The sequence below is a fragment of the Ostrinia furnacalis genome, unplaced genomic scaffold, assembly GCF_004193835.3.
Source record: "Ostrinia furnacalis isolate ACB-3 unplaced genomic scaffold, ASM419383v2 OfSCF2377, whole genome shotgun sequence".
NCBI classification, from domain to species: Eukaryota; Metazoa; Arthropoda; class Insecta; order Lepidoptera; family Crambidae; genus Ostrinia; species Ostrinia furnacalis.
Window position 1 is genome coordinate 184926 of NW_021132616.1, and position 27611 is coordinate 212536.

The 27611-nt window shown below is 36.8% G+C and overlaps 1 protein-coding gene across 3 annotated transcripts in view; it reads right to left on the reverse strand.

Moving 5' to 3' along the window:
- Window positions 1-15988: 15988 nt before the first annotated feature.
- LOC114355219 (tyrosine-protein phosphatase Lar) overlaps window positions 15989-27611 on the reverse strand; it is a 139692-nt gene continuing 128069 nt past the window's right edge. For 2 of the 3 annotated variants that reach the window (XM_028307929.1, XM_028307930.1), the window contains 7 exons: window positions 27353-27492; window positions 26823-27025; window positions 23607-26733; window positions 23423-23533; window positions 21366-21535; window positions 20548-20683; window positions 19764-19832 (listed from right to left, as the gene is read on the reverse strand). In XM_028307929.1, coding sequence (XP_028163730.1) covers window positions 19764-19832; window positions 20548-20683; window positions 21366-21535; window positions 23423-23533; window positions 23607-26733; window positions 26823-27025; window positions 27353-27492 — 3956 coding nt within the window. Of the gene's footprint in view, window positions 19833-20547; window positions 20684-21365; window positions 21536-23422; window positions 23534-23606; window positions 26734-26822; window positions 27026-27352; window positions 27493-27611 lie in introns of all 3 variants that reach the window. The other variant, XM_028307928.1, reaches the window with a different exon arrangement.

Below are 27611 nucleotides of genomic sequence, written 5' to 3' on the forward strand. Positions count from 1 at the left end.
CTTGTATTGTTTTATTTTAAATTATTCTGGTCCTAAGTACCGGATTTTGCGAAACCGCTCTTTCATTTGATTTTTAAGTGAAATAGCATTATAGTCCAGCTCTTTAGCTAGTCTCTACTAGACGCCCAAAGATTCAAGTTCATTACCGAGTTTACTTTATTTGTATCCCTAAAAATCAAGAGTACCTACGCAGTAAGCAAAATGCAAATATATCTGCTGCGCCAATAGATACTGGAAATGTATTGATTTAAATCCATGCAAAAGAAGAGAAGAGAGAAAAAGAGTCGAGCTACTTTGCAATCAAAGATAAGTTTACATAAATCATAAGGTTCATAAACAGCGGTGTCTAAACACGCACGCGGTGAGCGTGTCCAGTCAAGTTCAAGTATAAAATAATGTTATTCGGACGTATTCCGTCCAAACAAAACTTATTATTAAATTCGAAAGTAAGTTTCTGAACCGATAATTCTGTACAACTCAATCGACTTCAATTTAATTTGGTATAGGTATAGCTAGGTTTTCTTTCTACCCTAGGGTATAGGATAGCGCGCAATAGTCTTTCTACGACAGATCGAAATTCACGGAGGCAAGACGATTAAAGTCCAGCCCAAAAAGTCTTATTAAATTCAAAAGAGCCTTAAAAGCTATTTGTTATAAAATTTTCCAGTTGCCATTGGCGCAGACTTCGCTCCGCAACCGAATGCTAATAACGCGTGATTGTGTACAGTGGGCTATTCAAAATTCATCTGATAGCAAAAACGTCGCATTATAATGCCTTTTTAACGAGGGTCGTATATTCTTCGCGGGAAGTGTGGGTACAGTCGAGGGCAGAAACTTTTATGAATGGCTAGTTGACACCATTAACCCATAATTCCACGACACTTCTGAAAACACTGAATTTTAAGTTTATGAATAAAAACTCCTAACTCGAAAAACATATATTTTTTAACTTTATATAAATAATAGAGACATTTTATATGAATTCTATAAATATGTTTTATTATTTTAATTAGTGAGTTAAAACTCATCAGTTACTCATCCATCATCATCCAAAGTTCATATTATGGTATTACCAGAGTACGAATATATTACACACTCAATCGTAATAACATTTTTTTTATTTTTAAAAACCTGCAGGGTTAGATCACTTGATTATTAGGCAAGAACCATCCTGTAAATTAATTTTAAATGTCTCATCTGGGAATTGAACCCAGAACCTCCGGAAAAAATTAACAAACTCTGGCTACGCTCTAAACTACAGAGCCGTTTGTAGTAGAGTTTGTGTCGGACTGTACGCATATTAATACACGGGCACTGAGCCGCCCGAAGTGTAAAACAAAAGATTGCTTTGATAACAACACTTAATTATATTCCCATTCTAATGAGATTTCTTTCCCTCTGGAATTGCCTTTTAATTTATGGAGGAAACGCTTGCAACTGCTGTTATGTCAATGTATTCAGGTATTCGTGAGGTTTGCGTACTTCTGTGTAAAGATAGTATCAACATTTAAATGAAAGAAGGTTTTCAGAGTCATGTCATTATCATAATAAGCCCACGTTAGTTCACTGTTGGACATATAAAGCAAATTAAGCAAACTAGATCGTGAATTTTGACCATAAACATTGTAGGACGAAATACGTCGTGGCTCCCGCAGAAAATTCTCGTTTTATTCTGGGTTCTACCAGTTCTACCCTAAAACTGCCTATAGCATGAGAGCCTGACTGCTGCGTGGTTGCCATAAGTATTAGTTTAAAAATTCATTGAACACAGGTATAACTACTAGTAGGACCTATTCTGATTTTGGAAAAAATCAATATTCCTTTTCTTCTTTCTTCTATTTTATTTATTTTGTGGTCATCGATTTAATTCCATTCATTCCATACACCGAAATACCTAAAGCAATATCGGCGGCCGGTCGTTTTAATTTTAATTGAAGTTTATGTAGCCTTTAATTGTCTTCGATTGCACCTACCATATTTTATCGGCGTGAAAATAATCCTTGCCTTGCCTTCCAATGAAATTGGTTCGGGGCGAAAGAGTAAGAAAAATCATAGAAGCGTTAGATAAACACATGGAATGTTTTAACTGGGTTCTCGTAGTCCACTTAAACATGAGATTTCCTGAAGTTACAGGGAACTATGCGAAGCAGACTTTGTGGCTTCATTTAAGACGAAAAAAGTAACATGCGTAACTTGCGTAAGACATACATTTTTACGTGAGTTTTAGGTTGGTTTTTAGAGCGCTCTTCGGTTCATATGTAGGTACATTGAATGGCAACTGTTCTAACTTTTGCTATTTTATCGCTGCAAATCTTATATCTATCGAATAATTCATGACTATATAGACTATAGTATGCAGAGGTAATGATTATGTGCATACTGCCCCCAAGCGGAAGCCGGCTAAGTACAATTGATTATATCTATTGTGTCTAGATTCGCGGAGCTTGGAGGATTAAACTGCTTCTAAACTACTCTTTCACCAGTTTCCAAGCGAATGTTGCTATTGTTTAGTCGGCTTAATTTGAATATTTCCCACTTAGCGCGTAATTAAAATTTCTGCGCATAACGAATTTCGATGGAACTCGATATTGGTGGCGATGGAATTAGAAACGACTCAATTTCGATGCCGATTTAAAATCGGTAGGTGTTAAGTGCTTCTTTGTTTACGGACATTGGGCGGGATTAAACCGGCCGCTGTTTTATTTTAATGGCATATATTTAAGGGTTGCCATAAAAGGCGATGGTTTCTGCCAGGTGCCAGCATAGGTACCTACCATATCCAGGCACACAAATATTAAGTAGGATTATCGAATAGTAAACTGGAGAAAATTTTTCTTACTTTTCGTCTTGGGCTTGAATAGAACCAGAGCACTGGCGTAGTAGAAGAGTTCAGTCAATTTACTTAATGTATCTATAGTTTTCGCAATTTTGTTAGTTTCATACAACAATAGTCAATTATTCTCAAATATTCATTACTTAATGCTAGCAATGGTTAACACAACATTTGAATATTTGTGTAAACTCGACTGCAAAGCATTCTCTACCAACGTCTGCACACTCAATCTGAAACAATCTCAGTAAAGGCGGGTAAAACGAAAATTATGTTAATATCAAATTTCAGGTTGAGTTAGCAGATTTTAATTTCGCCTCGCATGTGTAAGTTTATGTGCATGAGCAAAAATATCGAGTAATGTTCATTACACAGGCCCGTTATGATAACGGCCCACGAAAACACCATATTAACGCGCCAGATTATTTTTAAATCCGGGGCATCCTTTCAAAATACACGGCCATGTTGTTTCAGGCCGACGCAATTTTCTGTAGCCGTCACACAATTCCCAATTTTCCGCGAAACAATAAAAAAATCCGGTGTAAAAACATCGCCGCCGTATCTCTTCTGTTTTGGCGGTGTGCATATAAAACTCGCTCTATGCCAGCGGTGCCCAAAGTGGCGTATGTATAACTCCGTAGATTGGATATTTGTATATAATATCATGTATGTAAAAATTCGGAGAAGACTTCAGTAGCGGATGTACTTTTGACTGAAATTATAATGATGATGAGTTAAATTTTTAAAATATTTTACAACTTAAAAAACTGAAATGTTTCAGAAAAAATATCATTTACGACGTTTTATGAATGACTCAATGAAGTTTATTTTATTTATTTATTTCAAACTTACATGCACATAGAACAGTGTACATAGGGCGGACTTAATGCCTTTCGGCATTTTCCTACAGTCTACAACAGTCAGTTTAACTGTTTTGTCGTTTTATGTGTCTTCTGTGTTGATTGGCGGATAAGGGTGTGTCCAAAATATGTATCTAACATGTTATTCAAATTGTCTTATGCCCGTTTTCACCATCAATCCTTAATTTTTAAGTGACCCCTATGGTAACACATGACAGGAATTTTGTGTTTACAAAGGAGTCACTTAAAAATTAGAGCACAAAGTTGTAAATAAATACTTATAAAACTTGCTAAACAATTAGGTATGCTTTACAATCTGTTACACAGCCTGGACTCTACACCAAAATATGTCATTTTCAGTAACCTGTAATGTAGGTACTTTTCATGTAAAGATGCAACCGGCAATCGTTTTAAAACGAACCCTTATGACCTAGTTCTATGGTATTGTTGTCGGAACAATTTATAATTCTCACTTATCGCGAAGTTGCATAAGTGAAATCCTTAGTCGTACATCACTTGGCAACAATGGCGAACTCGAACTTGTTTTTAACATCCATTTATCAATTATATGCCTCTAGGCGGTATTGGGGCGAAATTAAGAAATAAGTCGGTGTAACTTTTCGGGGCATGATTTATTGTTGCTTTTTTTCGATGAGTTTGAGAGGCTACTTTAAATTTTGTTGTGGTAGCTCCAAGATATGGTATCAAGGTACTTTTGTAGGTACCTACTCAGTGTAGAAAATATTATTTTATTACATAACTATTCGAAATCAATCGATTTAGAGAAATATTGCACAGTTTTTATTCGCGACAGTACCTACTAACTACTTACTCGTACGTACTTACTATCGGCCACAGTGTTAACTATCCATTTCCGTTTTCGCTTTCGCTCTCAACAAAATATGGTGATTTTTGCGATAGAACGAGACAACATGACCGGCGTTAGTACTTGAAGCATTTTTAATGTTTCCTCCCTACAAATTAAATCAACTTGCTCCTACTATTAAATCAACTTGCTCCCTACAAATTAAATTAATTTTGTTGAAGCTCTGCAATTTACTACTTTAGATCCTATCTGTGGACAATGGTGCTGGTTGCATTGTTACAAAATTTTCAAATTATTAAGATAAGCCCTCAATGTAACTGTTTGTTGTCCCAAATAAAGAGAAAAAAAATAACTTGCACAGTTTCTACCAATGATCAGTTTATTCTTCCACGCTAAAGACATTAAAGAAAAAAACTCAGAATAACAAAAAGTGCTTCCGTAAAATCGGCCGCATAATAGCAACACTCTCAGCTTGATCCTATAAAGCGCAAGGAGCAAAGCGCAGCCTCCCCTAACTGGATTTCCGCTCTCCCTCAAACAACACGTCCCAGGTCCAATACAGAGTTCAATTTCATTTACATACGGTATCGAGATGCCTAAATTAATTTTGTACTCGCTACGGGGTCTTAAGGAGCATTCACACGCGTTTTTTTCGACTTTCTTCTGACTACTGGGTTCGACTCTCAGATGGAACAATACGTGCTTGTTACTAATTGAGCTAGGACATTTGCAATGATTTAATGGCGTTTTGTTGACAATATTCGATGTTTGATACGTTTCTTTAACAATAAAGAAATATTATTAGAATCAAATAGCTTAGGAATTAACAGTCTTCGTGGGAAATTAAACATGAGAATGATTTAAAACAATTGGTGTTTTTTTTTTGTATTAGAAGATGGCTGAGAACATTTGTGGTTACTTTATTTATTTTAATACATTTTATTAACTGGATATTTTCTTCCAAAAAAGTATAGTCATCATCTCGGCTCAGCCTGCGTCCAACGCCAAAAGTGAAAAAAGTAGTAAGTATATAAAGTCTATAAAAAAATAAGTTTATTCACAATTTGTAAGTTTCAGAGATATTTCAAGTTAAATAATGTGTTTGTTAGTGATCCGTTTCATTTGCGATGCAAAGTCGTTGTCTAAAGGGGCCTTTACTCGCCCAGATTATTGGTAAAGAGGCGGCGGAATAATCAGGGTCTAATTTGGAGGAAGCGGGGGCTGCAATGTATTTTGTTTGAAGAAAACGCGACGAGATGTTTTATTTTTGACGCTGAGTAATCGTAATCTTTTTATTTATTACGGAGAAGTCCAGCTTGTTATTTCAGTCAAATATCTAAGTAATTTTTTAGCCAGCACAATTATTTTAACAGGCATAACTGTGTGTAGGTAGATGAAGTAATAAATATAAAACAAATATCCTTAGACATTTTACACTGCGCTTCTAGTCCTAAACTAAGCAAAGCTTGTACTATGGGTACTAGACAACGGATATAAACATACTTAAATACTTTTTTTTTGTAAATACATACTTATTATACATAGAAAACACCCAGTCCAGTACAAACAAATATGTTCATGCACACAAATGTTTGTACTGTGCGGGAATCGAACCCGCTACCTCCGGAATAGTAGTCCGTTTCGAACCACTACACCAAACGGCCGAGTAAAGCAGTTTTACATACTTATGACGTAACACAACTGATACGGAAAATGAAATAGATGTGCTTCAGACAAGCACACTGAAGTTTTTGGACCTTTGACGTAACAAAAAAACTTCTTCCGTACAGCTCTACCGCAGTTAATAAACGTAGAGCTATGCCTATGCCGTTTGCCTTGATGACGTAATTGCTTATAACTGTTATCATCTGTAAGATATTTAGTATACCTACCTTGTCATCACATCTCGGGTCCCGCAGCAGTAAACAGTTTCCGTATCGACAGCACTTACAGAAGCTGGGGGCGTCACTAACTTGCCAATACTGTACGCATTTGGCGCGACTCCAGTCCCATAAACAAATACTGCGATATGGCGTTTGCCTTACGACGTTATGGAGACGTCGACGACGTCTTGCAGTTGTATACACTTTCTTATAAAGTAAGCAAACGAGAAGATTTGTACTGTTTACTCAAATACAACAACTGTTTATTGGGTCAATATTGAAATTCCTGAAAAATAATTAAGCTGAAACTTCTTATGAGCTTTCATAACGCAACTCTTACATAACTAGAGAGATAGATACCTAGATTTTATGTAGTAAATAGGATTAAGACGTCATTATACTAACAATCGAACAACAAAATCGAATTGAGTATTGTTAATGGTGTCAGCTAGGTACTTGACATTGATACCTAATATACCTATCGGCCTCGCTGTTTATACGTTGTGTTCAGTTTTTAAGATAACATTTCAACAATTTTTAATACCTAGTTGTAGTTCCTATCCTGTTTATTAAAGCTATCATCATCATCATTTCAGCCACAGGACGTCCACTGCTGGACATAGGCTTCCCCCAATGACTTCCACATCGCTCGGTTGGTAAGTTCCTGCTACCTTTCTACGAGGTCATCGGTTCACCTGGTGGCCCTACTGTACTTATTCGTATTTAAATACTTAAGGGCAAAGGCAATTTAGTTAAATCTACATTTCTCTGGTCGGAAGGCACTTTGGTACATATTTGCTAGCAGGTCACGCACGTCCGATCCAGAGTAAATCTAGGGTGTGAAAGTAGGGAAAAGATCAGTTATTGGAACGTTTCTCGGAATAGGTATTACTTGTTAGTGGTTGGCAATCGAGTTTATACATAGCAGAGATGATGTATAGGAATAATTTTTCAATAGTGTGAAATTCTAAAAGCTAAAAGGGATATAAAATGTTGAAAGTTCTCAGAATTTGTAAAACTCAACCCTAGCTAGGAATGGAACCCGAAGATTATGAAAAAGTAACTTGCTGGCTGCAATTTTTCACCACTCATAAAAGCTTATTAAATCAAGATCAAACTACTTATACAAAAGAAAATTCACCACGTTACATCTTTATGCTACTACATAGTTTCTGTTTATTCATTAAGACTCCATTCGTCGCAGTTTCGTTAACGTACTTAGCTAATATAAATATCCCAAATAAAACAGCAAATTGCTCCACCATCCAGAAGAGAAATATGCAATTCTCCATCCCACATAATTAAAGAGGTACGCTTAAATAAGAAAGGCAAATGATGTCACGGAAAATAAGACTTAATTCGGGCTAAAGTAATGGATATTATAGTCTGCTTGCTCCCATTTTATAAAATGTAAGATACAAATGTTTTGTTAAGGCGTGGCACAGTGTTTTAGAAACCCTCAAAATCGGACATGATTAAGTTAATGCCATGAGTCGATAGCGTCTTATGTTTCAATCACAAGAGTGAAACTCACGTGTGCTCATTTTACTTGGTTTTTGAGAAAAAAATTGTGAAAGTTGGCCGTTTTTAAAATTCCTAAAAATGAAAAACTATTTTTTTTAATAATTAAGAGGGTTTGTAAACTTGTGATAAAGCTGATTCGATTGATCATTAAAAGACGCATGTATTGTACTTTATTACATTTCTACAAGTCAAGTAGTTCCAGATATTTTAATTATTTTTCATTATTTAGACTTAATTTTTTTTCTTCCATCCTAAATGGAATCCGCAATTTTATTTCATACTGAACAATACTTTGGTATAGCCTCTATGTAGAAATATTTTTATCTTTTGTGGATCGTGTCTTGTACCAGAGATGTATGAATTTTTTTTATTTTTATTTTCGCCTATACAATTTTTTATAGCAATGTTTCATCTACGCATTGAAATATAATCTGACGTTAACTATACTCCGATGAAGGGTTGTGTGTGGCACGGGAAGGGGTCCACACTCGTAGGGCGATTGCTAAAACCCATTTAGCAAATTAAATTGAAAAGAATACCTTTCTCTAAAGCAGTACTTTCATTATTTCAACCTTGCCAACACAAACACCAAGACACCGAAGATACTGGAGATACCGAACACAGTACAGAGGATGAAAAGTCCATAATAATATAAACGACACAATGTATTTGGCACGGGAGATACGTATTTTTGACGACGAAGTCCCCTTGTAATTATTCTTTAAAACGCCTTATCATATTCCAATGCGTCGATGAAACATTGCTATAAAATATGGTATAGGCGAAAATAAAAAAAAAGAAATTCATATATCTCTGGTACAAGACACGATCCACGAAAGATAAAAACATTTCTATATAGAGGCTATACCAAAGTATTGTTCAGTATGAAATAAAATTGCGGATTCCATTTAGGATGGAAGAAAAAAAATAAAGTCTAAATTTATTTATTTATTTATTTACACTTTTTGCACATACAATTGTACAGTGGCGGACTTAATGCCAGGTGGCATTATCTGCCAGTCAACCACAGGTCGAGTAGAGAGACTAAGGCGGTGCAATAAATATGACGTTTAATTAATATACTTACATAGCATTAGATAAAATAAATAACATAAGAATACATATTAATATAATAGACATACATCTAAATACATAAACATAATAATAATATTGGCGTACACAAAACACATGTCAGAGATAAGAAAAAAGTTTTAGTCTTTAAAATAATTGCGCAGAGCCTTTTTAAATGTAAATTTGGAGGTTGCTTTTCGCAAATTCGCCGGAAGGCCGTTCCAGAGCCGTACTGCTGAGACTGAGAAGGAGTCAGACATGAAGCCGGAGGTGTGGCGAGGGGTGACAAGCTGAAGAGTCTGACTAGAGCGAAGATTTCTGTTGTGAGTAGTCTAAATGATGAAAAATAATTAAAATCTCTGGAACTACTTGACTTGTAGAAATGAAATAAAGTACAATACATGCGTCTTTTAATGATCAATCGAATCAGCTATATCACAAGTTTACAAACCCTCTTAATTATTAAAAAATATAGTTTTTCATTTTTAGGAATTTTAAAAACGGCCAACTTTCACAATTTTTTTCTCAAAAACCAAGTAAAATGAGCACACGTGAGTTTCACTCTTGTGATTGAAACATAAGACGCTATCGACTCATGGCATTAACTTAATCATGTCCGATTTTGAGGGTTTCTAAAACACTGTGCGTGGTTTCTTTTAATTTAATTACAACGACTACTTACTCAGTTGTATTGATTAAAAAAATCATATTAGAGTACTCTAGTAAAGCAAACGAGCTATGTATAAAATTCAATATTCTAAGATAAATTCGAAATGCTGCTGCTCTTAAAAAAAACTTAACTACTAACCGATTTTCATACTTTGACTTCCCAAAACATTCATTTACTTACTTTTAATAGAGATAATAATATGTTATGTTAACATTACATTAAAATTGCCTTACTTTTTAAAGATATTGTTGATGAGTTAAGATCTTATCAACAGAAAAAAGGGTTGTTTACGTCAATAAAGTAGAGTAAATGTAAATTCATATCATCATTTCAGCCACAGGACGTCCACTGCTGAACATAGGCCTCCCCCAATGACTTCCACATCGCACGGTTGGTAGCGGCGTGCATCCAGCGCCTTCCTGCTACCTTTATCAGGTCGTCGGTCCACCTTGTGGGTGGACGTCCCACGCTGCGTTTTCCGGTACGCTACGGTACGGTACATGTAAATTACTAACACTCGAATATAAGAATAGGTACACGTCTTCTCCTTAAGTTGTGAAAGCGCCTGAAGCACTTATATTTCTTACTTTTGGTGAAGGGTCTTTAAGGGTATTGTCCGTCGTTTCACTTAGAGACAATAACATGACTTTCAGACAGTGATTTATTTCCTTGACTTTTAAAAGTTATGAAATAAAGTGACTATTTTTGTTCATTACGGACAGGCTCTACGTCCTAAAGTTTAACAGGTGAAGTTTTTTTGACTATTTGTACACGAAAACAAGAATTTCATTGTGTACTTATCGTATCTATTTATATTATACGGAATAAAAATTAATCTTAGTTACCTTGAAAACAAATATTTATATCTATGAAATGCGGCACTCTTTCAGGAAAATACTTACTGCTGCATTTTTCGATTTCAAAAACTAAAATTGATTTTCCTGTAAATGGAGTGTAGGAATAATGTTACGAGTAAAACGACTAAATACGGCGTAAATATTACATATTTATTAACATAAATAAATACAAAACCATTACCAAATTGATCAATAATTCAATATATTTCTTTGAAAACAATTCTTTATTTTTATTCATTTATTGCATAGTGTTGTACATTGATTTTCCTTAATATCAAAATTAATATTCCTTATTTTATATTAATGTAGGTACATAAAAAATAACTAACCTTGGTTTGCTGGAGCAGTATTTCTTCCTCCACTTAGCGCTTTAAAACACTTCACAAACTTTACTCGAGACGTCTGTTCACAGCAGAGGTTGGAGAGCGACTGACTGTACGGTGTCCGAATTGCAATAAAGTGAACTACCGAGTGAGTAATAGAACTTGAATGAGTGAGTGAATCGACGCAGCGAGTTGCCGGATCTGACGTCAGTCGATATCCAATACTAAAATATTTTTTTATTATTATTGAAATCATTTATTAATTATTATTATTAAATACGAACAATTTTATTAATTAGTTAGCCGAACATCTGGAAAACATTTTTAAGCAGAAATAAGTGACTTTAATGATATCGTTTTTCTACGAATACCTATTAGGTAATTAATAAACCTTTCGTTAAATCTAAGCCAATTTTAAACTACGTATTAATTTTCCCCTAGAAACTATTTCCGCGCAAAGTTCACCCATTTTATACTGTAATTTTTCTGTACTTTCATAAGGCGTGTACCTGCGCATTAACTAACTTAAAGCGGTGCCATCCAGGAGATAATATTGTTTATTATGGCAGGCCCATTAATCAGTGCTGCTCCAAATGAATTTCGCCACTTAATAAGCATCGGTGTGCCACGGGGAGTCAGTTATTTATGTGTTGCGCTATTGTGCAGCCTTGACAATGAGTTTCGAAGCGTTCGGAACTTTTTCAGTCGGTTATTGTTGCCTATGAGTATTAGAAAACTTAAAGAACCCCAAAAAAGTAAAGTATTAAGTAACTCAGGTAATCTAACTAACAACAGCTGCTTGGCTAACTGACATGTGGCGACTTTAAACAAAACTTAATGTCCATTATGAGGTTAATGCAAATCACTACAAGTAACCAGTTAGGGAAGGAAAGTATTATCTACATCGGTAGTCTTATGCCCGTTTTCACCATCAATCCCTAATTAGCAAGCGAAATTGATGTCTAAAATAATCAAGAGCCACAAAATTAAGTTTCGTCTTTATTATTACCCAAAATTTAATTTCTGTGAAAAGTTTTGGTAACACGCTACATATAAAAAGCACAAGAAAAGTGCCGCTTGTCTAGCTAGGCGCTCTGTAAAGTCTGTATAATATTTTAATTCTACATTAGTCTAAGCTTTTTTGCTGAATTTATGTGACAACGATACTGTTCACATTTGGCCAAAAGCCAGTTTTGGGAAAAGTTTTTGAACTATATTTTAAAAGGCTAAAATGCTTGGATCTTATAACCCCCTATTATAAATGGCGACAACCTATCCTCACGCAGCCTATTTTTCATTCTCTTAACGACATTAATCTACTTACTTATAAGACAAAATGATTAAAGGGCGAAGCTGTTTATTTTTTCAAAATATCGTCGAAACTCATTGGACTCACCGCCGTTTTCTTTTTAAACCATAGACAAGCGGCCGGCAGTTATTTATGGCGGGATTATAGCGCGGGAAAGGGCGGTAGCCAATATGGCCGCCACTCAGCTAAGCCGATGATTTAAACATACAGCCCATCGATTCAGTAAAACGCGGAACGTAATTAATCATATTTTAGCCGCCTGAAACACATTTAGGCCCGTTGAAGTGGAAAATGATTTTCTTTTTTATAAATATGAATAGATTTTATTTTATAATAGCCTTGCGCTCTGTCTAGATTAGCCAGTTAGAACAATTAACAAAGTAGCGCAAAAATATTTACCTAAGTATTGATCAAATGACTTCGTTATTTTTTTAGAGTAAGCGAGCGTGTATTAACTCCTGCCTGTCTCTAAAATATTATGTTAGCAAGATGTCTAAGCACTTAGCAGACATTACTTTTTCTGCGAAATACTGGAGTAGGTACATGAGAGGATTATTATTGCATTATTGCGGGGAAGAAATATGGTTATTTGCTCTAAGTAAATTATAATATCTACGTACCTACATTAGTTGAAGGTACACGGTTAATTTGTTTTTGTATAATTTAGCAACCATCCGATTATTATAATCAATTTTTAACTTTATTTTAATATTTTTTTGGGAAAACCCATGAAAAAAAAAACACATGAATATAATATACCTAATACCTACTAAGTAGTTATGTATGATTTACGAGCAAGGTTTTTGCAATTTCATAAGTTCAATCTATACTACGAGTTTTGCTACGACGTCTACAAAGTTTCCTTCGTAGCAGTCTGCCGTAGACACTTTTATACTCGTACTACGAGTACATTACACTGGTCAACACATGTTTTTTTTCCTTTAATTTTTTTTCTGTTATTGGGTATTTCTATGGCCCTGATTATGAAAAAAATACTGGGAGATCGCCAACAGCTTTACTTTTTAAAATATAGAATTTTATTATTTTGACAAACAAATACGAAAAATTATACATTGTGCTAATAAAATTTCTATTGAACACTAGCAAATGATCTTTTATATGATTTCCTTGATTAGGCAAGTTTGAGTAGATCTCGTTGCAAACTCCAGCAATGGTCTGCCATTCATATATGAGCACCACGCCCCTGATAACCTTCTTCCATTGTCAGAAAATTCCAATGAAAACTTTTATCCTGCTCCTCACTTAAATCACCCACATATTGTTGAAATCGATGTTAATGCGAGTACATGAAGTGTATTTTTATGCCCATGTTGCACCCTAGCTCTTGCAAGTTGGATAGCATGCTCTCAACAATCTCTTTTTGCTTAGGAAATTACTTATAACCAAAAAAAATCATTTTAAGCTTAGTACTGGACTTCACTCATTGATTTCTTAAAATTACGATCATTCAACAGTTGCCTAATGTGAGTCCCATCAATAATTACCAGCTTTTAAGTTTTCTGTGCTTAATCCTGAAAAATAGCGTGAAAGAAAATTAAAACATTCGTCACTTTTGTCAAGCGCCTTCACAAACTGTTTCAAGATGCCGAGCTTAATATAAAGTGGTGGAAGTACGGTGATACGGTCTTGAGTAACTAAAGGCATGTTTATAAAATTGTTTGTATCAACTTTAGCTGAGGAGCTAAAAGTTGTGTGTGCGGGAAGCCGCATTGGTCAAATTTTTTGTAACCAATGCTATTGTTTGTTAAGACTATTCCAGAGACACATGGAACGGGAATTTTGTATAGCCCCCTTGTTGGCCTAAAAGATGTTACCTATTCTCAGAACACAAATGACCCATTTGTGGTCTTGATTACTTAATTTCAAATATTTATGTTAAAGCGTCGATGTTACGCAGTTTTCATCAAGTCCGATAGAGGTTTTCGATGTTTTTCAAATATTATATTTACCACAAACATAGCAGAAGCCATCTGGATTAAGCACACAACATCTTCATAACGAAGCAATATCGAAAACACCAACAAAATAGGTATATTTTTTGTCCAATTAAATCAAAAATCTGAGTAAAAATATTAAATGAGGGTAGATAGCTATAACTTAAAAACAAAAGCTGTTAGAGAAAAACTGTTGCCATATTTAAAAAATATGCGTCAATTTGAGATAGAAACAGAAAAAAACCCACAGGAAACAAACAATTTTTTTTTTTATTATCAGTCATTCCAGTAACTTTTTAATGAAATAAATAGGGTTTGTGAAATAGCGCATTATTTTGGGGTATTAGATAAATAATATTAATCAATCACAACCTAAATACAAAAGATAGCAAATCAAATAATGAAAGCCCTATAATTTCTAATTTCATTCAAACGTCTGACTCGGTAATAATCACATGTTGATTTGTCAATAATCCACTCTCGAGATAGTTCTAAACATAATGGCGGCCGCAAATTGTGTGAATGAATACGCACGGACGTTAATTATAATATCCAGGAACGTGTCCTCCGGGATTGGAGGCCATTGTGGCCGGAATGTGAGGGTAGATGTACGGAGAATGGAAGAGGCTCTGATTTAGTACTTTGGCAGTAGACTTCTTAGTAAACCAGGCACTTTCTTTCCCACTTATCCAGTGGGCACGTGCCCAAGGCCCCGTGATCGAGGTGGCCCCAGTGAGAAAGGAAAAGGCCTTTTGATCTATAAAATGTCCTAATTTAGGTTAAAAACGGCCCTAAGGACGTAAAACGGTCGCGGGTCTTGTTTGCGGCATACAGATGCTCCTCTTTCTCGATTGACTAATTGATAGCAGTCTCATCTTAATTAAGCATTAAGCAATAATGTAGGTACCTATATATTTTAGTTAAGGTCTCTCTAACTCTGGACACGTAGTCCAATAGGGTTGGTAAGTTTACAGTTTGGTTGTGTTTATCTTCAAAGAGCTACTCTTGCATGATTTTGTATTATAGCTATAGCAATGGTACCAGACGACACTTGTGTTGTTTGCCTAATCAATTTTTCTTTTTAAAAACCTTATTAGGCACCAGTCTTTAATACCTTACCTTTTATATTAAAATATTTCGGCCACTTCCAGCTACCCTATATTCACGTAACACATTGTGCAGTATAGCACGACACATCCAGCTGAGCTCGTCATCTCTCCAGCTGGAATGCTCGAGGTGTTATGTCTGCATATCAATAGAGCATTCCAGACTTAGCGCCGACTTACCTGCCTGCCGACGAACAAATTGGCACGAGGCAATGCTATCAATGCTCTGGTTCCGATGAGAGATCGTTAATGAAACTGATAGGTATTATGATATTATGTCAAAGATAGCCTTCTAACAAATGTCCTTGATTGTGTAGTTACTGAGCTCTTAGGTTTAGGTTAAAAGTAAGATAATCTGTATCAAATTCTAAAGGTTCATATAGAACCAACGATATAAAAAGGTAAACGTGGAGTCAAGAGGTCAACGCCCGCATTCACAAACGAACGCACAGTCTTGAAAAGGGCTCTGTGATTGGTTCGTGTGTCACCCTGTGCGTCCACGCGCACTGTGAGACCTCATAGTAATGTTTGTGAATACGGGCGTTAGATCATTCGAGACACATTTTCAATTTTGTGGGGTTAAACAAACTATTTATTACTAAAATTGTATAAGTTGAATATATTTTTTACTTTTAAAATTTCTATGTTAGATAGCCGTAGTCAGTCTACTTACAACTTATTGAAGCCTACCTACTTAGTTTGGCTTGATGTGCCCAACTGCACATGACTTGAATACTTTCTGAAAACGGAGAAAGACAAATAATACGCCAGCTCTATGGTCTCACATAAATTTATTTCTTCATATACATATGTATAATTTGCGAATCCACTGTGTCCCGAGACGCATCGCGGGATTTTAAAAAATAATCGTCTACGAACTCCTAAGGTTACATTCACACTTCCGCCGGCCATATTGCGACGCCATTTTAAGTCAGCATCCGCCATCTTAATAATTGCACTAAAATAATTACGTTTTAGCTAGGGCGTGGGTACACGACGCCCACTTAGGCTAATGTCACACCGTGAGTTAGTTAATTTAAGCCTAATTAATTGGTTAAAGCTAATTGGTTTTTAACGCATTTCTTTAATTTTATTAACATCTGTTTTAATCTTTGATAATTTACAATTTAAATTTCCATTTAATTAACTAAGTATATCGTCGTGTATTTGCATGAATGGTAAACTACAGTCTGCAATAATAGAAAGTGCACGCTAATGAAATGTATCATCAGGGAAAAATAAACTTTACTAATGTATTTATGTTACTTCAATAACTCGCTTAACCTGGTAAATTAATGGATTAATGTACCTATACAATCTATATTTACTTCGATAATTCCTATCGAATTGAACACTTCGGTTATTTTTTATTTGTGCAGACTGTAGTTTATGTTGTCGTGAAAAAGATAAAAAACGTTTTTATAAAACAAACCCATCGGTGTTTTAGCCTTTTGCGACGCAAACGCGGAATGGCGATTTTCAAGCGAATGGATATAGACACATCGAATTCCAACTTTGTACTTGGTAAATGCAACAAATCCATACAGTTTACTATCATTTCACTAATTCTATTTGGGACATTATCATAATATTCCCAAATAAAAAACGCGAAACGAGAATAAACCTCACAATTCAAAATTCTAAAGCAATTACAATACATACCTAAATACAGGCTACGAATTACATACGCAAATTAGTATAATTACAATTCAGGATTATCAATAAGAATTAAAACCATTAAAATAAAACGAATACAAAGAAATTAGTAAATCAGTCTTTTACGTGTAAAAACGTAACGATTGAATGACATTATTAATAACAAAACGTACACAAATGATGTCATGACTGGATTTAAGTATAAAGAAAGTTTTGTACTATTTCGGAATATACAGCACCTTTGTCAAATGGCATGGCTTAACAGCACTATAATGAACATGCAAACAAAGTAATATTTAACATGTTACAGCGGAATATACAAATGGAAACAAGCTGAATAAAATCAACACCTTAGCCTATATGCATGAGAAATATACAAGATATCGATGGTGTGCGTACGGATACAGTAGAGCTTACTCTGTGGTGGCAAAATGGAAGAAAAATGAACTAGTATTAGTTAACGTAATTATAAAGCAACAAGGAATGGTTTCAAAATAAAGCTCCAACAAATTAAGCCCACATTCGTCTGAACTAAATTAAACAGAAGCAGTTCCCCATTCCATCTAATTTTGTAAATGCTTCTTTACCTCGCTAAATACATGATTCATCAACGAGTATTAAATTTTCACTATAACCTCAATTTAACAATTATCCTCATTATTCTACATACGTGACGTATTGTATTGTTATTTATATTTTACTTTACTTCAATAGATCTAAGTGAAACAATTGGCAGTTATGAACGGTAGACCCGGCTCGACTTACGACCGTATCAAGACGTTCTTAAAGTTCAATTTAAAGAAATGTGTTACTTTATAAATCGTCGCGCGTCTCTACATATTATGTACTTTCGGAGACCGCGTTGTTGTTTACTACCTAAATTACATACAAGCTCAAATTTAAGTTATACGTAGGTAGATCGATACAAGTAGTAGGTATATTGTATAAAACGAGTGAAAAACCTAAAAACCTTATACGTACTAGGCAAGGGGATTACTGTAAAAGATTAAATAACGTACTACACTTAAAGATAGCTTAATATGATATAAGTAGTCGCGATAGTCACTTCCATGTTTCAAGAGTGCCCTTAATAATTAAAATAAACAGTAAGAATGCCAATTAAAAGCGAATATAAGAAATCAGGCATTAAGTTAATATACCGCATTTGAAATCCATTGGGTGATTCTCAATCATTTTTATTCGCCGTATTATTTAGATGACCGCTAACTCGTACCTACCTCGTCTCCCTTCGTAATAACCACACCGACCGTAAATATTTTTTCTACCTAAAAATAGATATGTCATCAAATCACGATCATCCTAAAGCAAGCAGTGTTCTAGAAAACAACAGTAACTCTAACGTGAAACTAACAAGGTAACCCCGATTCAGGGGTACTAATAATGTTTGTGGCATCAAAAAATGCCACGCACTGGGCAAGCGAAACAATAGCAAGTAACGTTAAGGTAAAAAAACTGCGTGGCTTGTATTGCTATTTACATAACGTTATATACTACGCACAGGACTGACACAGAATTTCACATGACACAGCCGATTCGTCTAATAGTTATTAATAATATTGCAATAATGAAACGAGTTACCACAATTTACACTACTTAACATATTTTTAACACCCGATATGAAAAATAAACTTCTAATTACAGCTGCAATAACTATTTATACATTTTATAATATGTCTGTATATACGTGACGACCAGAATTGGTTAATATACCGCGTATTTATTTAAGTCTCTAAGCGCACTGTTTCATCCTATAATATTATTTTTTATTAGCAAATTATACTATCAATGCGTAACATTACACTGATATCATATAGTTCGAAACTCTGTCGTAATATTTTAAATGCATCTAGGTATACTTTAACTGTTTATGGACTTAACTGTTCCAATTTAGAGACAAAAATAGCACGAACAGCGTAAGGTCTATCATAAGTATAGGATAATAATTAATTAAAGTTATTACCCTTCCGACTCACAATCATGATTTTATTAGTGGTCACATTCGTAAATTTACATCATAAGTAGCGTTCCTAGGCACTCATACATGTTTAGCCTTGTAGGTATACGATATGAAGAACAGAGTACGTCAGTCAACACACTACGGTCAAGCGCGGGACATCAACATTGGGGATCAGTAACTCAAAACGATTCCCTTGCAGAATCACCCTAAAAGTGACGTAGATATAACATTTCTAAGTACCATAAAAGGGACTGATCTTGAGTTACTGTGATAGCGGTGTACTATACTATGAACATTAGAATTTCAATGTTTGGTCTTACGTACACGATCTACGAATACCAACCGGCAGCACAGCTCTTTTTTACAAATATTTTCATAATAGCCTCATTCCTTCCTTCTGCATCGTATGACATGGTATACAAAAATAAACTTAAAACTAGTTTTTCTATTCGAGATGCCGTCAATGATGCTTAATTTTAACACAATAATAATACTGGACTCATATCCAACCTAAAAATGGTGCTATGGTTTTGTGACCAAGAGTTTTCAAAATATGTGAAATTCCTTCTGTTTTTTCGTAACAATTGATTATACATAATATTATTATCTATTATTATGCCTCGACTCGCGGGGCTTGAAGTTTTTAAAATAAATGAAAAAAAAAATCCGACCAACTGTTGAACGACCTTCTTTTATTTTTTAAGCTTCACTTTCTTGTGTTTAGTTGTATTTTTTAAATCAATGTAATCTTAAGTATAACATTTTTGTCATTTGTTTTAAGCTTTTAGGAACAGATTATTATATTTATTGCTTTTAAATACCTCAAAAATCCCAGTCACACCACCACAGCATACCTAAAGAGCCGCGCTGTCGATCGCAGGAGTGGCGTGGCGCTTACACGAGCCGGTCTCAGCGTCAGTTGGCGTAGTGGTCGAACGAGCCCAGGTATTCCAGGGCGGCTCGGTAGCAAAACTCGTACTGATCCTAGGGAATGGTGGTGTGTAAGTAACGTAACACTAAGTTAGGTACATTAATTTGAAAAGAAACATTGTAAATGATAGGTATTATAAAGTCTCGGAGACACAAAGGGACGAAATGTACACAATGGACAATTTGACACCATTCTCCAATAATTCGAAATCACAACTTTTCTAAAAAGACACATCATTCTGGTCTTAAAAACTTAATTAATTTTTAATTACCTGTAAATTACGATTTTTGGTCGCAATGTAATTGAAAAAAGTAGTATAATTGAGTTGACAAAATAGTGACGTCACTTGCTTGTAGTGCCATACAAAATCTATGGGAGAGTTTCGTTTTGACAGTTTTAAAAAGTACGTCAATTGATTGGTGGTGTCAACATGTCTATTAACAGAATGCGTTACGCTGCAATGGTGTTTCGCACAGTATAGACTGTGCCATATTTTGCGATGCTTTATGTGAATGCAAAATAAGGCCTCGAACATGGTGCTAGTTTATGCGAGGGAGTGGATGTATTGTTGAACACGTGTCGCTCCATTTTACCCTGGTTTACCTAAGAATTTACTGAGACTACTTGACATCTTTCTTGGTTTAACCCTTCTAAAAACAGTAAGGTCAAAAGAACTTAAGCAAATATGTGGTTACACTGTCATAGCCTGAGTCCTACTTGGGAAGAAGAGTCAGCAAAATCAAAATGGAACAGTGTAAATATAGTTACCTCTGTCTGTACCATGGCTGGGCGCTGCGTGCGAAGAGTGCGCACTGTCTGGAACACGTCGACAACGCCTTCGTACTGCATGCGCTCCAGAACCGTCGATAGTGTGATGAATACCCCAGTGCGGCCCACGCCCGCGCTGCAAGGAATACATTGACTTAATACTAGCTGACCCGGCGAACTCTGTTCCGCCTTAAAGGCAATAAATAAGCCATCGCAAATTTTCCTTATTTGCTCACCGTTTAGACCTACCCTGGACTACGACAAACATTTTAAAGCCAAAATCAGCTCAATCGGCCCAGCCGTTCTCGAGTTTTAATCAGACTAACGAACAGCAATTCATTTTTATTTATATAGATTGACCGATATATCCTATAGAACAGAAGGTTTGAAGATATCCGACTCATTATATTCTTCTAAGTGCAATGGCCCAACTTTTCCTAATCTTTTCTTAAACAAAGAGAATAAAGCCATTGAACCGCAGGTGAAAAGGTTTCTCCTGCGTGATCCATCATTATTAGTATAACTTAACCTACTAATTGGGTAAAAATGCACCTTTGAAGGCTTGTAGGTTTCCCTAATAACTTTACACCTTTAACGTATTTCAGCGCCTTAGCTCTCCTTGCTTTAATTATTGTCTCCTGTAGGCAGGCGATTGCGAGACATATTACTCGTGATTTTAGTTTAGTCAGAATAAAATTTCAAGCATTTCCACAAATTAAAATAAAGAAACAATTTTCTAGATCCTTTTTGCCGTGGAAGGTTTTCATGTAGCGTCTTGGGAACACCTAAAATAACAATAACCCTAAATAATATCTTACCTGCAATGCACTGTAATGGGTCCGTCCTGTCCAAACTGCTCCTTGGTCTTGTGGACCTGTCCCAGGAAGTCGATGAAGCCTTCGCTGTTCTTGGGCACTCCTTGCTCCGGCCAGTCCGTGAATTGGAACTGGCGGACCGTTCTGGACGCCCCATCGCGCGCGTCTGTTACCTGATTGCAAAGAAATTGACATATTAGCAGGCCTGTTCATCTCCGCGAGTTTACATCGAAAACAAAACAAGCACGATGCCACCCTACAGGATTACTATTCGACAAGGCCTCACATACGAGCGAGCATTGACTCACGCACGCGTATTCTTGTGTATGATGGAAAAAAATAAAGAAAATGGTGTACTAAATACTGTGCAGTATTTAACTGCCTAAATAATAATAAAACACAGAATGTACTTTTTTAAGTTGCCTGAAGACACTGAGAGGTAAATAAGTGGTTAATATTATTCATGATAATTCATGCTTAATCATGTATTTCCTGCGCCATTTTCTGCAGTTTGGCACCTCACATCACACATCATTTTACCGAAGTCAGCCCTATTAGTCCAGTCATTTAAGCTTAAATTAGGTAAGAATATCGGAATTCGAGATACCCAGCTGTAAGTCTGTAAATACTTGTATATTGACACCCTAAAAGTTGTCTCAAAACCTACATATGGTAGGGTGTAAGCAACTATTAAATTTTAAGGTCAAAGGTCACAAAAATCGTTTTTTTTGGAAATATCTCATTTCCTATGGGTTTTTTGCTATTTGTATTTATTATTCAATATTGTAGAATACAAAATTCTCTACAAATTTTGTTCAAAAAATTTTTTTATACGGTGAACCGTTTTCGAGATAGAGGGCGGCCGCTAGTACTTATAATAAATCTGTAGAGGTCAATTCTGTACATGAAATATATTTTCAAAATAACTATCAGGGGGTGATTAGTGATCGATACTGATGCCAAAAATGCAATCAGTAAAATTTTTGTCTGTTTGTCTGTCCGTCTGTATGTTCCTTATAGAAACAAAAAGTACTTGACGGATTTTAACGAAACTTGGTACAATTTTCTTCATACTCCTGGGCAGGTTATAGTATACTTAGGAATTCCCACGGGAACAGGAATTAGCGGGAAAATCCTTTTGTATGAAAAATCTAAACGCTTAACGGAAGTTAGACGCTTGAAATTTGGCATGTAGGTACCTTAGTAAAAGTAAACAACAAGGAATTCCCGAAATTCCCACGGCAATTAGCGGGAAAATCCTTTTGTATGAAAAATCTAAACCGCTTATGTTGACCTGAAGTGATGCAGTGACCGCGCGCTCTCCGCCCTCTATCTCGAAAACGGTTCACCGTATAAAAAATTTTTTAAACAAAATTTGTAGAGAATTTAGTATTCTACAATATCTATATATATAAAAATGAAACCCGTTTCGCGTTGTCACGGCATCACGTGTGAACGGCTGAACCGATTTCGATAATTCTTTTTTTTAAATGTTTGTGGAAGTCCAAGGATGGTTCTTACGGAAAAAAATATTAAGAAAATCTCTACGCTAAGGCGGTACGAAGTTCGCCGGGTCAGCTAGTTGATAATAAATACAAATAGCAAAAAACCCATAGGAAATGAGATATTTCTAAAAAAAGCGCAAAAAAACGATTTTTGTGACCGTTGACCTTGAAATTTAATAGTTGCTTACACCCTACCATATGTAGGTTTTGAGACAACTTTTAGGGTGTCAATATACACGTATTTACAGACTTACAGCTGGGTATCTCGAATCCCGAGGTGAACTTACTATAATGACTGGACTATATGGCTTCGGCGCAGTACCGATCACTGACGTTTGTCAACAAAATGGTGCTTGACTCTTGAGACAAGCTAAATTACACCATATTGTTAATGACATTGAGCATACATTTTTTAAATACCTTCCCGAAGTTAACCTTCTGTACGTAGTACTTATTATTATTCTGTGATATTAGTTATACATAGACTCTATTTTATACAAAAACAAAAAAATACTGTCGGTATTAACGCTAAGTTGATAGGTTATGTAAACTTACCTTGAATTCCCTCAAGATGTACTGGGGCATGTTGTATTCAGCGATGGGGTCAACCACAAAGCATTGGTAGCGCACAGAACGGTCCGATGGCCAGTACTGGTGGCATTTCTCCTGCAAAACAATTTTATATTAGCCTTGGTAATTATAAAAAAAACATTGTCAGATTCAATAGAAATACACTTACCCTTCCCATTTCCTTCAACTTCGTCAACATCACAATAATAGTGGAGTTGTGTTCCCATAGCATCCGCCAGAAATCATCAGTTGTGTCGGGCAATGGACCCTGAGTGGCGATGTACGCCGCCCTATATCTATAACCATCCACAAAAGATGCGTTGATGTAGTCGGAACCGTCGCGAGGCGTCAGACAAACGCGACTCGATTCGAATGGCAAGATGTGCACGAGGCGGTTTTTGTGCTTGTTGCAAGGCAAACTGGCGGACACGAATCGGCTAGAGTCTGCTTTCATGTTGGCGAGCTTCTTAAACTCCAATTCCATTCCAGTGATGTTCTCCATAGGGTCCACACGCATTAACTTCTGAATGTGCGATTGGAGGTTGCGTGCTGGGACTTCAGTATCCCCGCACACCACAGCTTCGAGTAACGCGTCGTGGATGAAGATGTATTGGTCTTCGGTTTGGACCATGTAGTTGCGTTGGGCTCGCAAACAAGTCACGTGGCCGTAAATGTCGACAGTGCGTTCGTGTCGAGCTCTCTCGAGCATCGAATCGATGACGATAAAGCATCCAGTGCGGCCGACACCAGCAGAGCAGTGGACGACTAATGGTCCAGCATCAGGTGGGTTCAAAGCTCGAACGCGTCGCAAGAACTGTAAGAATGGCGCAGGATGATCGGGAACTCCATGATCAGGCCAAGCGGTGAACTGCAGCTGTTTGATCTCCCGACGTTCTGCAGTACCCGTCTTCGAAATTTGGAACGTCCTTATACAGTAAGTGGCTAGTTCCTGAACTTCTGCGATGGTTACCGTCATCATGCCGTAGGCCTCGCTACCCCGGCTCGGCCAGTATTGATCACATTTGATTCTGGTCCTTTCTTCCAATTTGGTCATCATGACGATTGTGTTTGTTCGCAGTTCCCAACACATACGCCAGAAATCAGCAAAGGTTTCCTGAAGAGGACCCTGAGTTGCGACATACGCATTATGTTTACGATAGCCATCACAATAGTTAGCATTGATGTAGTCACTTCCAAGAATTCCATCGATAGGCTGGAGAATAACACGACTGTGGTCGTAGGCGATAACATTAGCGTATCGATTCTTGGGTTTGTTGACTTCCATATTCGAATGATCCCACGTGAACTGTTGTCCAGGTTCGATACTTTCATACTCTTGAGAGAATTTGTGATTATCGTTGGCTTTTAATCTCTCGATATGTTCTCCAAGTTCCGATATGGAAATAGGCGGATGAGAAATCATGGCTGGAGTTTGGAAATTAAGTCTCCTCATTTCAACAGGGTCTGATGGTGCTCCAAAGCCAACATCAGCTGACATGAGAGGCCGAGTCACGGCAGCCTGGTCTGGAGTTTTGCAAGGCTGTCTCTTTCTTCTCATTATGAAAACGAGTACTAGACAGAGAGATAGCATCAGCGCGGCGATGATAGGCCCAATTACCCAAACCATACCAGCTTCCTTCTTGTTTTGTTTGATGGTGATTTCTGGATCTAGATTCGATAGATTTGGATCAGGTCTGCTTGGTTCCTCGCCGGGTGGAGCTTCTCGCATATCTAGTGATAAGTATTCCGAAAATGGACTTGACGTGTAGAGGTGTTTCTGAGGGGTGTCTACCACAGCACGCACGAATACACGATATCTCTTACTTAGGTTTAATTTTCTATTGAGGAAACCTTCATACGTTTCATCATTACCGAGGTGGAAAGTGTATAAAATGTTTCTTTGTAAGAATTTGGCAGCAATATACGGAGCGTTTTCATCGTCTGTTCTAACATTATTTTTAATTAAATCGTCGGTTAGGAACTGATCCGGCATCATGTGATTGTAAGCCTTATCGTCTGGAACTACAACTAGATAATAATGTGATATAGGCCCATATTCTTCGGAGGCTTGAGGTAGAATTACGAGTATTTCATTTTCGACCACACCGTAAAAGTCTGGTTTTACCATCGGTTTGGGAGCTGCCATTTGTGTTGTCACAGTGATTTTAGTTGGCGGCCTGTACGAATCGTCATTAGGTATGGCACTTACGTTGACGTTGTATGTCGTGAATGGAGAGAGATCATTGATTGAAAATGATGTTCTATCATGCTTCACAATGATTTCCTTCCTTGGGATTTCTTGCGTTTGAGTCATACCGAGCGAGTCAACGAATTCTTTGATGGCGTTATACGAAATCTTATAGCTAACGGGGTTTAAGCGTAGTGGAGGAGACCATGAGAGCGTCATAGAATGAGTGGACACATCTTGAGCCCTCAAATGTAAAGGCACTTCTTCGGGTTTCACTTTAACTGTAACCTTTTCAGATAGCCTTCCAAGTCCATCAGCCGTTTTGGCAGCTACTGCAATAGCATACTCAGCAAACTTTTCCAAGTTCTCTAGATCAGCTGAGTGCGTTACATGAACAGTTTTCTGTTGCCATTCGTCAAGATCTTCTACCGGTGTCATTGTGTAAAATATGACATAGCCGATAATCTTCTTTCTGGTACGGAACGTCTCCCACCAAACCTCGACTCCTGATTCCGACGTCGCGACGGCTTTAACTGACATAGGCGCTCTACCGATGTCCCGTTCAGTATGAGCCGTCATATCTTTACTGTAAGGCCCAGCTCCTTGATCAGTATAGGCTCTCACTTTAAATACATAATGAGCATCTTCTTCTAACCCAGTGAACACAACTTTAGTACCTTCCGTTGTCTTTTCTACAAGAGACGATTGATCACCTCTCTTGAAGAACTGAACGTCATATTTCTTGATTTGACCACTTCTATCTGCTCTGATTGGCGGTTCCCACGTGATACTGATGACGTCAGGAGTTTGGAAGTGGTAAGTGACGTTAGATGGAGGACCTTTCGGCGCTCCCTCGGGCGTGAGCCAGTACTTGATGGTTTCCTGGCCGATACCAATGTGATTTCTGCCGGCGATTCTGAACTCGTACTGTACACCTCTTTCTAAATCGTTAATCCTATGCGAACTGACTTTGATTGCGAAGTTTTCTTCCGCTAACGGTTGATCTTTTATCCCGTATCTAAGTCTGTACCCGAGCAAGTCTCCGTAGGTTTGCGTCGGCCTCGCCCATTCCAATTCGATAGATACAATCGGGTCGCGCTCTAAAACCCTAGAACAAACGTTTCGTTTGAGTAATAAAATCTTGCTTCCTTTATGGTGGTTGTATAATTCGTGTATTTGAATTACTAATGGACTTACTTGAGGGTCACGGTGGGCCTGTTTGGCACCCCGCCAGGCGTCTTCACGGACACCGGCGCACTTCGGTCCCCATCCCCCTTTCTCGTGAGCGCGGCCACCTGAACGTTGTACCGAGTATCGGGCTGGAGGCCTGATACGTTAAGCTCGAGCGTCGTGTCGTCCATTACGTTGAATCGCATCGGGTCGTTTAGGAGGCCCTTGCCCTGAGTGGGAAATGATGCGTTATTGTTTTATTTTGTAAGTATGTAGGTCGACAGCACATCAGACTGAATTCATTGTTGCAAAATAGCACCTAGAGACGCCATATTTATGTACTAAATATATACAACAAATTAATCAAAGTATGATGTCCATGTTTTTTAAAACGTATAAATGAAAATAATGAAACAGTACTTATAAAGTTTAGGTTTTCAAGGTCTATTTATTATTTTAGTATACTTAATCTTTGAACCTACTTGACTATGTATGAAAAGTAATTTCTATAAATAAATATCAAATATCAATCTAATATTTATCATTGCCATACGCACCTCTTCCCTTACTTCTTGCACGTGTACATGGTATCCTCTAATGATGCCGTTCTTTTCTTTCTCCTGAGGGGGTTTCCACGTCACATGGATGGACGTGGAGTTGATGGGGTTGACCTTCACATCTTGGGGCTCGCCAGGCACTGTGAGCATACAGATCATGTGAGATATCTCCACCGCAACTGCTTTCCACACGACCTAAATGCCCTATCAGCATCTACGGGAGCGTGCTAGAACCAAATGCTACCTAAAGCGTCTTTAG